At 28.4% G+C, this 14,505-nt stretch overlaps 1 protein-coding gene across 2 annotated transcripts in view; it reads left to right on the top strand.

The window, feature by feature from the left end:
- LOC100213404 (autophagy-related protein 2 homolog B) overlaps positions 1-14,505 on the top strand; it is a 92,847-nt gene that overhangs the window by 2,423 nt on the left and 75,919 nt on the right. For both annotated transcript variants that reach the window (XM_065804892.1, XM_065804893.1), the window contains exons 3-5: positions 1,956-2,114; positions 5,747-5,849; positions 12,155-12,476. In XM_065804892.1, coding sequence (XP_065660964.1) covers positions 1,956-2,114; positions 5,747-5,849; positions 12,155-12,476 — 584 coding nt within the window. The remainder of the gene's footprint in view (positions 1-1,955; positions 2,115-5,746; positions 5,850-12,154; positions 12,477-14,505) is intronic.

Raw genomic sequence — 14,505 nt, forward strand, 5'->3', positions numbered from 1 at the left:
ATGTGTTATCAGGAGTGATACATGGAAGATCATAAAATAAAAACTAAAATGTGTTATCAGAAGTGATACAAGGAAGATCATAAAATAGAAACTAAAAAAGGTAGTTAACTAATTTTTTATATATTTGCAAGAAAATTTTGTGTCAAACAAATCATGCATCCTTGAATGACATTAAAACATAAAATTGTATATAAAGTATTATCAAACTTAACAACAAAAATTCAATAAAAAAGCTGCAATCTGTAATATATATCAAGAATGGCTCAACAAAAAATAAACATCAAAATTAGTATTTAAAACATCCCCTACTTATTTTTTTGTAAGCTATACATCTTTTTTTGCATCAATTTAACAAGATTTTTTCAAATTTGGGTTAGAACTCTCCTCTAAATAAAGAAGAGTCTAATCTAGTTTTTGCTTTAGACTAGTTATGTATTTTGCTTAGGCCTTGGCTATTTCTTTGTTCATTTAAACCCAAATAGATTTGATTGAAATCAAATCTGATGATCAAGCTGAGCAATAGTTTACTTTTTTTCTGTCATCCATGTTTGAGTGTACAAGCTGTGTGAGAAGATGCCACATATTGTTGAAAATGGCACCATTCTTTTTAATCAGCATATCTATTGATCAGGGGTTATTTTTTTCCGGATATTTCCGGAATTCCAGATATTTTTCTTAACTTTTAGTTTTGGAGATATTCAAAATATTTTCTATAGATAGGAGTTTAGGTGTATATTTTTGTAAAATATTTGTTTTTTAAGGTTTTTCACTCATCACTTATACAACAATTATAAAAGTTTGGAAAAAAAAATTAAAACAACTCAGCTAAAAGCAAATTTAAGAGATAAGTATATTCCAGATTATTTCCAGATATTTTACCAAATTTTAAAAATATAACCTGAATGATCTATGATTGATGGAACCATGCACTCTTCTAGCATTTTAATATGGGTGTGTTAATTGATTCAGCATGTATAGTAGTTATAACACACTTACTACTTTAAAATTAAATTAGCCAAATACCAACAGATTGTGTCAAATTCTATCTATACTTAAACGTGATCTTAATGTTAGAAAATTTAATCTGTAAAATTACAGTTGATAATATCTAGTTTAACTTTAGACTTAAGGGCAAATCCATAGGGGTTATGGGAACGATTGAAATTAAATTAGCCAAATACCAACAGATTGTGTCAAATTCTATCTATACTTAAACGTGATCTTAATGTTAGAAAATTTAATCTGTAAAATTACAGTTGATAATATCTAGTTTAACTTTAGACTTAAGGGCAAATCCATAGGGGTTATGGGAACGATTGAAATTAAATTAGCCAAATACCAACAGATTGTGTCAAATTCTATCTATACTTAAACGTGATCTTAATGTTAGAAAATTTAATCTGTAAAATTACAGTTGATAATATCTAGTTTAACTTTAGACTTAAGGGCAAATCCATAGGGGAAGGGTATGGGAACGATTGAACCCCCTCCCTTTCCTTAGATATTTTAAACATAATTTTTTGTAAATTTAGATATTTAAAACATGTTGTTTGAAAATGGAAATTAAATTAGAAAGACTTAAAATTGATATGAAATTTTAATAAAATTGTGTGGTGAAAAAAAAAAAAAAAAAAAACTCAGACTGTTAGGATATCAATATATGACTTCAATATATAAATAATTTTATAGTTAATAGATTAAGACAGTGTAAGACTAATATTCTGAAAAATAAAATCATTAAACCTAGAAATAATCTCCTTACTTTACTAGATAGTCTAGATCCACCCCTTTTTGGACTATATTTAATGTAGTTTGGATTGGTTTATATTTAATGTAGTTTGGACTGGTTTATATTTAATGTAGTTTGGATTGGTTTATACTTAATCTAGTTATTAAGTGTATATTTAATTTGTATATAGCTCTTACTGTTATTAATAATTGCTTTTTTATATCAGGTAACCTTTTTGACAGCACATATTCTTGGAGTTCAATGAGTATGACAACAAGTATTCAATTAGCTCAAGAATGTTTAAGACAGGAGTCAACTGCAAACAGCAATGTTGATACAGGACAATTTGAAGGGCTTGAAGCATTTGCTCAAACTATAGAATCAGGTAAATGTTTTGGTTTAGATTTTTATTGTGTTATTATTAAATCAACTAATATTATAATAATTTTGCAATAACCTTAGTAATACAGTATCACATAAAATAATGCGAGGACTCTATAAGTATATTACCATTCATTATAATTGAAATATTAACAATGTTGCAGCAATTATTAGCAGTAAACAGCTGAGTTTTGTTAGGGTTTACCCGTCATTGCTAACTCCAAGCTGTCATAGGAGAGGAATTGCATTCCAGATTGGCTGCTTGTCTAAGTGATCCAAAAAGTAATTTAAAAGGGAAAACAAGCATGCTAATTTTTATTAAAAGTCTTTGATATGTCATATACAGCAACCCTTGCCTCACTGCTTTAAGAATATAATGTTTCTATTAACATTTCAGCAATACAGCTAAAGGAATAAAATTTGTATTGAAGTAGTGAGAACAGTGAGGCAGTTTTTCGACTCAAAATTAGATATTTTAAGCTTATTAATTAAAGCCTCAAAGCCATGGGTATGATTCAAAAAATGTCTCATTGGGTTCCACATGAATTGAAAGACAGAGACGTGGAAAGAAGAAAGACCATTTGTGAATTGCTGCTTGAAAGACAGAAAAGAAAGGGATTTTTGCATCGAATCGTTACTGGTGATGAGAAATGGATTTATTACGAGAATCCTAAACGAAAAAAGGCCTGGGTAAAGCCAGGTGAACCAGGTCCATCACAACCCAAACGGAATATTCACTGTGCAAAGGTTATGCTGTGTATGTGGTGGGATATGAAAGGTGTGGTGTACCATGAGCTTCTGACACCTGGTGAAACTATTAATGGAGAACGTTATCGACGACAAATAATGCATTTGAAGCAAGCTCTAGTCATAAAACGACCAGATTGGGATAACAGACATGATAAACTCATTTTTAAGCATGATAACGCTCGACCTCATGTCGCAAAACCTGTCAAAAACTATTTGGAAAATGTCTATGGGAAGTGTTACCCCACCCGCCATATTCTCCGGACATTGCTTCTTCTGACTACTACTTGTTCGATTGCATGAATAACGATTTGATTGGATAGCGCTTCACTTCTTCAGAAAATATCGAAAAATGGGTCTCTGATTGGATCACTTCTAAGGATGAAGCATTTTTTCGACACGGAATTCGTAAATTGCCGGAAAGATGGGCAAAAGTAGTGACTAGCGATGGACACTATTTTCATTAATGTATTCATCCATTTAGTTTTTGAAATAAACCTTCAATTTTCAATTAAAAAGCGCATGAATTAATTCCAAGACCTAATACAAAATGAGAAAAGTTTGAAAAATAAGTTAAAAACAACTAAGTTAAAAGCTAAATTAAGAGGAAAATAAAGTAAAATATGTTCTGGATATTTTACCCGATCAATTTTCTGGATTTTTAAAATATGGTCTAGATGATCTATGTGCATAGCTGAAGCGAGGTTTAGTTGTGCACTGGTTAAATAGTTTGAAGAATATTGAAGAGAGTTCTGCTCTTTTGTTAGACAGGTTTTGTTATGTTAGTGAGGCCACAAGCTATAGAAGAGTTCTTGTGAGAGAGGGATGATTAAAGGGATTTGAATCTCTAAAAGTGGGTTAACCCATTTTTCTGGGATGTCAGTAAAATTGTTGTTAGTAAATTTAAGAGATGAACTAGAAGAAAAGTTCTTTGCAAATAGTTTTACCTTAATTTTGGGAGAGATAATAAGAACAGACCCATTTATGAGAGATGAAATGTTAGACTTGCCTTTGTTAATGACAGTATTGAAGATTTTGCCAAAGCCTCTAGGACTAACTTTGAGATAATACACAAGATTTAGTATTATGAGAATAATAGACATTACTTTTTTTGCATTGATAAGTTTTTGGCCAAGTCTAGTATATGGTACTGGATCTTCTTAATTTTATTCATGGTTTTTGCTTGTAGCTTTTTGATAGCAATGCAACTCTTCCTGTTATCCTCTAATGATAAAGCTGAATGATAAGCTCTTGCTTGCTCTCAGAGAATCTGGTTCTATCAACAGCTGTATATATCAGAGTAGTAACAATGCCATGTTGTGTATGAAAGGTGTCCCTGTCAGTGCATTTGGTGTGCATTGTTGAGGCAACATAAGGAGTTTTTTGTTACAACTTTAATGTTAGTTAGTGGGACTAAGCGATTCCAAAAGTTCTTATTTGTCTAGTTTTTTTTCCTCGAACATCAGTTCTTTGGAATTCGCTCCCTTCATCTTGTTTTCCCTGATTCATATAATTTGCAATCTTTTAAGTTGTCTGTTAATTGTTATCTTGCTTTATAAACTTCATCAATTCTCTTCCAGTAATTTCCAACTCTAATAGTGGCTGCTTGCAGCCAAGTGAAGACGTTTAAAAAAACAACTGCATAGAACAGCTTTGGATGATCGAGTTAATATCTTTAATAAAACAGCTTTGGGTGGTTGAGTTAATTTTTTTAATAACCTAAAACATTGACTAAAGTACCTAAAGTTGTTAAGCATAAAAAACAATCACTAGGACTTAATTATTTCAATTTGTCTTTTACTAATATTCATGGTCTAACCTTTTGCACAATTCCCCAGACATGCTTGCTCTTTGTGAAGCTAATTTGAGTTCTGCTGTTTCATGATTAAATCTGTAAAAGGCTATTATTCTCTGATTCGCCAAGACTCCAATAGTTACATGCTTGGTGCGAGCATATACTTGCGTATCAATTCAATCGTAAAATCAGGTTTGAATCCTCCTACCATTCTTTTATGTGCTTCTGTTTAGCACCTCTTCACTTAATTAACATATGCGGTAGTGGTGCAGTGGTAGAGCACTCACCTCATAATCTAGAAGTTCCAAGTTTAATTCACACCACGTCCCTGGTAGTACCGCTCTCAACTTTTTCTCCGCGCAGTAGCCTTGTTAGTCAAGATTCGTGTTTTGGAGTTGTAGAGTTCAGAGGCGGTTGCAACCACAACTCAAGTAACCATAAATATAAAAAAATAAAAAAACATTGTATCTATTTATCAAGTAATATTATTGTGGGTGACTTTAATGCTTACACACTGAATGGATTAGCTCTAGTACTACTGGCCCATGCTGACTAGCTTAAAACTTTTGTTGTTATCAATCTCTTACTCAGATAGTTAACTTTAAGACTCCAGGCAACCCTAATCACTTATCTTCACTCCTTGATTTGTGTATTATTTCCGACCCTAGCTTGTGCTCTTGTTCACCTTTGGGTGGTTAAAGCCATGCTATGAAAAAATTAAACAGTTTCCTTAACAAAGCTAAGTCTAGCTTTCTGCTTCTGATACTTAGGTTTGTTCTTATTACCTCTTTTCTATTGCATCAAGAGTTATTAGTCTTTTAAAATTTTCTCAACTTGTGGTTGAGATAACATTCCTGTCATAGTCTTACAAAAAAATGCCTTACCTTGATATATTCAAAATTGAAGCACGGCATGGATATGTGTATTCTATAATTAGGGTTTAAAATCAATAATATAGTTTTTAAATAGAAGTTCAATAAATGAATCAATGGTTAAAATTTAAATATATTAGGCGATTATTTATTATAAAATTCAGTTAGGTTTTATACATTTTTTAAGATATCATTACAAAATGAGGTTTTTTTTTATCTTAGTACTTGCTCGAGTTCGGTTGACATTTATTGATACCAAAATTCGATTTGAAAATGTACCTGTAGATGCATCAACAGGTATTGGAATAGAATTAAACATTGATCGGTATATTTTTACTTTTTATGTTTTTTTGATTGTTATAACTAAATTAGATTATATATATATATATATATATATATATATATATATATATATATATATATATATATATATATATATATATATATGTATATATATGTATATATATATATGTATATATATATATCAGCCCTTCAAATTAGGATAAATGAGGTTGGGAATTTTTTTAAACCTTAGCCTGTTAGAGGTCAACATCAGGTCCACAAATAAAATTTGACACACAGACATACCCACACGTATATATATATGTATATATATAATATATATATATATATATATATACACATATATATGTATATATATATATACATATATATACATATATATATATATACATATATATATATATATAATATATATATATATATATATATATATATATATATATATATATATATATATATATATATATATATAATATATATATATATATATATATATCCATGTTTCTTTGTAATTTTGCTACCATTTATAAAGAAATTCTTTTTAAGGCAGGTAAAATAAGTAAAAGATTATTTCATTCATTCTAAAAGATATTATATATGTGGAATTAAGAAGATATATATATTTAAAAAGATTATAATGTAAAAAGATTGTGATGTAAAGCCTTTATTTTAACTTATTAAAATTTCGACTGATTACAGAAACAAAATTTTTTTGTTTACTGTAATTATATTTCACTTTAAGTTTTTCAAATTAAGTTTTATGAACAAATCACAAATGCATAGAAAACTGCAATACTTTTTAATATTGTTTATAGTTTTTAAAATAGTTTTTCTGTGATAAATACAGTTATTAAAAGTCATCACATTAAATGTAAATAATATACATATTTTTCTATTTTAGCTATTCATGAAAGTTAAAATGATTACAGAATTTTAAGATCTAATCTTCGGTTTTTCTTGAATAAAAATCTAGCGGAAATAGATATCAAAATAATTTTTTTTTCCAATTTGGTAAATAGGTTATTTGTTAATAGAATAAAAAAAACTAGATCTCAACTCATCTCTGTTTACTCAGAAATTTCATTAAAAGGTAGGTAATACTAATTAAGAGGTATCACAAAAGTTTAAATGATTTTATTTAGGATCAATTATTTGTTAATTAATTGATAAATCCGGTGCAAAAATTTTTTTATTTTTAAATAAAGTTTAAATGAGAAGTTTACAATCAAAAAATTCATCACAACATCATCAGGCAGCTTTTAATTCATTAAAAATCAACTTGAAATATTGTAAATTTCAAATTAATTTCAATTGTGTGCAAATGGGTTAAAAATCAGTTTCTAGTAAGATCAAGTGGCAAGTTATTGGTATGGCAAAAAATCACACAAACATTCAAATAGGCAAAATACTTCATGTTTCTGAATATTGCGTTCGAAAAACCATCAAAACCCGGGAACTTTCCAAGGATGATTCTGACATGCCGCGTATTGGGAGACCATCCAAACTCAGCAACCGTGACAAAAGTGGTATATTCAGAATGAGCAGAGAAAACCCCAGACTCAGCTACAAAAAGCTAGCCCAAATCTTCAACGAGTCAAAAAATAATCCAAAAGTTAGCAGAGCTCGTGAGATGAACATTGTTGGACAAAGGTATTAGAACGTACATAGCTGCTAGAAAACCTATTCTTTCAATCACGGATAAATGTAAACGACAAGTGTGGTCCAATGAAAGGCTGGACTGGTCTATAGAACAGTGGGCAAAAGTTATTTGGAGTGGTGAAGCTAATTGTCGTAAACCGCAAGGGAAGAATCTATGTCAAAAGATTTGCAACTGAGAAATATTCAGACAGGTTTTTGCAACATCGGCGACAAGGCGGTGGAGGTTCGGTTGGCATCTGGTAATGTTTTTCTCATAAAGGTATAGGCTTCTGTGAGCTGTACGAAGGCTGAATTAATCAATACACCAACAAGAACACATTGGAAATGTTTTTAGTTCCATCAATCAGACACTTGCATGGCAAAAGAAAGCAATTCATTTTTCGACCAGACGGGGCTTCAGCTCACACAGCTCACTCAATCAAAGAATATTTTTTGAAAAAAAAGTTCAACGTGATGTCCTGGTGCCCTAGATCACCAGATCTCAACGCAATTAAAAATATTTGGTCTTGGATCGACAATTAACTGACATACCATTAAATTCAATCAACTCAGCATTTGAAGCAACTTTTGGATGTGTACTGTCTGAAGGTACCTCCCGTGATGTGCATAAAATTAGTTGAATCAATGCATAAACAAGTTTATCTTTGCTATAAAAACAAAGGAGGACACTTAAAATAATAGTTTTTCTTTTTTTTTCTTTTTTTGTTCGAATGTTGCAGTTTGTTTCAACTTTTGTACTTCTTTTTTTTCCTATATGATTATTGTAATTGTTTTAATTAAATATTAAAATTTTTATAATATGTTCATATTCATTTTAAAGCTAATTACTTTTTCTTTAATAAACAAAAAAAATTAATTTGATATCATTTTACAGTTTTTTTTTATTAAACAAAAACCAAACATACTTGATAAAAATTCTGCAATCGTTTAAACTTTCGTGAATAGCTGTAACATTTTTATCTATATAGTATGAGTTAGACTATAAAAAAATAAATTTGTAATGTCCTTATTTTAAAATCATTTATAACTTACATTTTTTCTTTTTAATCAGAAAAAAGTTCTCTGTCAAAAGTTCTTTTTACCTGCAACTGTAAAAGAAACTTTTGTCAGAGAATTTTTATTTATTTGTGATTTTCAGTGTTTTCAGGTACTTCTTTCAGCCATTTTTATTTTTTCAAGTGGAAAGCTAGATTTTTGGCTTGAGTCAGAAGAATTAATTGGTTCGATACCTAATTGATGCGAGTTGTCAGTTATGGAAGAATTATCTTTAAGATCAGTGTTATTTAGTTTTTTGTGCTTTTAACTATTTTAAGGTATCTTTCTTCTTATCTGATGTGATAAATTAGTTTAAACTTTAGATCATAAACAGTAGAAATGTTTAAGCGTTTGTTATAATTGAAGCTGGAAAACCTTGAGTTAAAATCCTCTTTTAACTCTTCTATTATAGATTTTATTCTACATGCATTTTCTGACAACATAGGCTAAGTACACTTTCATTGAAATTATAAATAGAAAACTTTGAAACCATGATGCATTAATTTTGCTCATCTCTAGTGTAGCTCAAAATGATTTAAAATTCTCAGCCAATAGACTGTTCCACTAGACTCTCTAGCATAAAAAATATTGAGTTTCATCTTATTACTACATTTTATATAGCTGAATGTAAGGGTAAATTTAGCTGTTGCTGAATTTCATGTACTATGCGCATAAAAAGTACGGTGAAAATGTGTAGCAAATGTGAAAATGTTTGGTATCTAAAAAATGTCAACTTTTTTTAGGAATAGCTATAAAATCATTTATGGTTTTTTACTGTTCGAAAGCTTATCTGTTATACAAAGCTGAAGAGTAAAGATAACACAGCTTAGAAAACAGGTTCTCTCATAGGCACTTTCATATTAACAGATTTGTCAGAGAGGACATTGCTGTCAATATGAAAGTGTAGCTTTTTTAGTTGGTTTTCCATTTTACTGGAGTTCTTTTAGTTTTATTTGTTTGGCACAAAATATGGTTGGGAAACTTATTGTTATGAAAATGATTTTAATGATCTAGAGAAAAATATTACAAAAGTTGGTAATTGCCAGAAAGCTTTTACTTGTCTAAAGATGATTAAGCCTTTTTTCTATGTATAAACTCTAAGAAACTTACTTAAAAGTTTATTTTGTTGAATAAAAAGATTTTTTCAACTATTAAGAGAAATAAATTACAAATTGCAAATATAAATAAATTATGTGATTAATAATATTATATGTTTTTTATTGGTAAACAAGTGCCCTAATTGCTAATCTTAGAAAAATTTTAACTTATTTTTTTAAATATAATGATTAAATTTGTTCCAATACCTTTCTTTACTTTTTGACTAGAATGGTTTTTCAGAGTTTTAAGGTCAAGGCCAAGATTATGAGTTTCAAGGCTATGGCCTACGCAAAGATTTTCAAGACTAAAGACTTCAATTTTTGCCTTACATTAAGGCCAATTTTTAAAAAAACTGTAAGTAGCAAGTGCTGTAAAAATAAAACCACATTTTGTAAAAATAGACCAAGGTTATGTGCAGAATTCAATGAAATCAATAAGAAGTTATGAATTTTTTTTTTTAGGCCAAAGCCAAAACAATCAATGCCAAGACCAAAATTTTCAAGGCCAAGGTCAACAGTTTCAAGGCCAAGGCCTAAATTTTTGGCCTTAAAGCCAGGCCAAGGCCAAGGACTAACAACTCTGATACTAAATAAAACTAAATACAAGATGTAAACATGTGAGAATCACTGTGAAGGGTATAACTCTAAAGTTATAACCAAAGGGACATATATATATTTAAGAAATAGAACACACCTTGTAAAATTATTTTTTGTTTTGCACTATAAATTTCACTTGAAAGTTTTCAAGCATAAATGCATTTATTTTATAATTTAATTCTTGTTTCAGTCAAAAAAAATTATATTACATTGCATTAGTGTAATACTAGTATTACATTTTGCGTACACATGTAATAGTATTATATCGTGCGTATGTAAGGCATGATAAAAAAATTTGACTAAAGTAAACCAAATGTAAATATCTAAAAGCTAAAAGTATTTGAATAAGTAGTTAATGAGTAATTATTAAAAATATACCATGGTTGGGTTTGATTGATCCACCTAGTGAGGATAGATTTAAGCTTTTCGGTTTGTTTAAGTGGTATTTTCTTTTTTTGTTAATGCTTGATTAAAAAATTTGTTATTTTGATTTAAATAAATTAAAATAATTGACCCACAAAAAAATAAAATAAAAATTTTTACCATGTTAAATCTCAAAAAAAAGGAAATATTTTTAAAAGGAATAAGTATTTTGAGCGTTAATATGTGTTTGTACTTTAAACTTTTAGTAGTGTTAAATAACTTTCTATCAGACAGTCAATATGGTTTTTAATCTTCTCATTCTACAGCTGACTTGCTAACTGCTATGACTGAAAGATTCTATCCTGCATTAGATGGAGAGGTGAAGCAAGAGCTATTGCTCTTGACATGTTTAAAGCTTTCGATGAAGTTTGGCATGGTGGTCTTCTCCAAAAGCTTGCTTTATACTGTGTATCTAGAAAAGTTTTTGAGATTATCAAAAAATTTCTTTTTAGCCACTTTTTTAAAGTCATCCTTGAAGGCCAACGATTTTCTTCTTTTTTAGTAAATACTGGGGTACCTCAAGGTTCTATTTTTGGTCCTGTTTTTCTTTTCTACATTAATAATCTTCCTAACAACTGTACATCTAAAATGATTCTATTTGCTGATGACTAAACTTTACACTCTTGTTTTGACAAAAAGTCTTCTCTTTTTGATTGCTTAGAACAGGCAGCCAATCTTGAATCTAATTTCAATTTTTTAAAAGATTAGGGCTTGCAGTGGCTTGTAAATTTTAACTCCAACAAAACTTAGTTATTTACTGCAAGCAATTATCAAAATTGTTAGCATTCATAATATAATCCTCTCACTTAGTCCTCTTCTTGACATCTTTTTCGAATATTGTTCACTACTGACTTCTCATGAAAACCATATATACAATCAATTGTAAAGTTATCATCTACTAAGGTTGCTTCTCTTTATCGTGTTTGCCATTATCTTACTCCTGTTTCCATTCTCTACCTCTTGTATGGAATATTATTGTTACATTAGAACTGGTTCTTCTAATGATGCTCTTTTTCTTTTAGGCAAGGTCCAAAAATGTTGGACCTGCTCTATCTTCCTAGCTTAAGTCTCTCTCCTATCATTGTAAAGTTGCATCTATTTTTCTTTTCTAAAAGTAATATCATGATTGCTGCTTAAAGGAGCTATCATCTAGTTCTATCAACCAAAACTCATTCTCGCTTGATTGGTCATTCAGCAAAGTCTCATTCTTTTACTGTATCTGTCCTTGCATGCTCTAAAAACTTTTATTTGTGTAGTTTTTTTCCCTGCACTTTAACTCTTTGGAACTCTCCCATCTTCATGTTTTCCTGGCTCATACAACCTACAACTTTTCAAATCTTCTGACAACTGTTTTTTTGCTTTTTAACTGTATTTGTTTTTTAGTAACTCCCAACTTAGTAGTGGTTGCTTGCAACCTTGTTGGGAGTGAAGTTAAAAAAATATTAATAAAATTAGTAATTAGTTTAAGTAATTAAAATTTATAATTTTTTAAATTTAATTGTTAATAATCTCTTAGTATCGATTATTGGGACTTGTCTCATGAAGAAATTGCACAAGATACCTCCCGACAACATAGTGTTTATGAACCTGTTGCAGTAGCTATTAAAAGTTTTCAAATTGCTGGTCTTGTCATGATAATGGATGAATTTCCAAAGCACTGTAGGACTAGGCTGCGCGAAGCGCTCACCGAAGAAGAGAAAATTCAGCAAGAAAGTTTTTTTAGAGGAAGTTCTAACAGTAATCCAGATCTTCTTCCTAGGGTCAGATTTTTATCATCTTGTGGTAAACAGACTGTAAAAATGAAGTTCAAACAAAATGATGCACTTCCAGGACCCAAGGTATTTTTAATTCATCAATTATTTAATCATGTTCAATCAGTTAACAAGCAATTAATGAATAATTGACAAAATGAATGAATGTAATAATGAATTCGTTTAAGAAACATAATTAAAAAAGTGTTAAATCTAAATAATGCCATATATCTAAATATTATGTCTGAAGTTTATAGATCTGAGGTTCTAACAATTTTTTCTTTAATTTTTACAACATTTATAGGGATTATATATATTCTTAGGATTACCAGCTGTTATCATGGGTTATATATTCCCTCTTATTCAAACTTATTCACCCATATTTAACATGGTTAATGTACCTAACATAACAAACCCTAGGTTATACACCTTCATATTTAAGCTGTAATATATAAAAAAAAAAAAATCATTAAAAAACCAAATGTTTCAACAAAAAAAATTTATTATTGAAAAGTAAATTTAATTTGAATATATCTGGTATATAATTGATTATCTAGTTTTTTTAAATTTCCTATAAACTATTATTTTTTTCTTTTCATAATTTTACATTATAAACAGTTATTGATATCTGAAATTAAAACTTGTTCTTAGAATGATTCTAAATTTTATAAATTATTTCATTGAATATAAAGTAAAATATTGAGGAGAATTTGTAAACTTTTTAATCATCAAAAATAACCAAATGTAAGTACTAATTCCATTCTTCAGGAATAATTAAACATTTATATCAAGTGAAAATAAAACTTGTCCATTTTATAAATTAGTTCATTGAAAATAAAGTAGAGTGTAAGGAAAAATGTTAAAATTAATTATCTTTTCCAGGTCTTGTAATAAGTGTTACATCATTCAAGTTTCATTTACAAAATTTCACCTTACACCTTAAGCCATTTGTTAAGCCAAAACTTTTTTACATTGGAAATTCAATTAATTGTTGTAAAAAACATTTGCACCGTAATTGTGAAATAATTTTTTTGTCGATATAAAAAGATAGCTAAATAAATTTTTTCTAATTTTTAAAAAATTTTTAATTTAAATTTATTTTCTTGTAAATACAAGATTTAATTTAAATAAATCAAATTATTAATAAGTATTAATAAATTTAAATTTATTTTATTAAATATAATTTAGATTTTTTAAAAAATTTAAAATGCTTTATTTTACAATTTTTATTAACTTTTAAAAATTCCAAACATGTTAAATAAAATTCTTTTTATCAAATGTAATTATAGTTTTTTATGTTCATTTTCAACTATTTAATTTATAGTTTTGTTTTTTTAAATTTTAATTAGTTTATTTTTTTATAATTTATTATTATTTATTGCTTATATTTTCAAGACAATAAATGTTTTTCATCCGGTCATCCGGTTAAAAGTGCCTAATGCATTTATAGCTGTATTGAAATGCATTGTTGGATAAACTATAATCAAGCCTCTAGGCGAAATTATTTTAGAGCTTTGGTTTAGTAAACTTTATATAACAAATTTATGAAAAATTATTTTTTTTAGTTTTAAAGTTGGTTATTAACAAAAGTTTTTTCATTATCATTAAGTTTTTAGATTGATCTTAGAATGAATGTTTATGAGTAGTAGGCAAAGATTTTGTTGAACCAAAATGTCAAAAAAAAAAAATTGTAAAGTTTATATATATTTTTTTGATTGTTTAGAAATTCACCCTTGAATAATTGCCCCCTCATTTAAAAAAAAAACATTTAAATTTTAACAAAGCATACATAAAATGATATTGTTGTGTTAAAGTAAGTTTAAATAAATATAATTAAGTTAAAACATCTGTTATAGTATGTAACTTATCCTTATAAAATTCTTTTTAATATAATACAACATATCTAGGGGTTATATATACCCTCGTTATTCAAGGATGATAAAAACCGTTAAAAAACAAAAAAATAATAAAACTTCAATGTAATGTGCTCTTGCATCTTAAATAAGAAAATAAAGGTTTCCAAAATCACAATGTGGCGTAATTACCGTCATCTTCATTTATTCATTTGGAGAACACTGGTGACATTGTATTTCTAAAGGTTCTCTCACTTTTCTCT

The sequence above is a fragment of the Hydra vulgaris genome, chromosome 09 (assembly GCF_038396675.1).
Source record: "Hydra vulgaris chromosome 09, alternate assembly HydraT2T_AEP".
NCBI lineage: Eukaryota > Metazoa > Cnidaria > Hydrozoa > Anthoathecata > Hydridae > Hydra > Hydra vulgaris.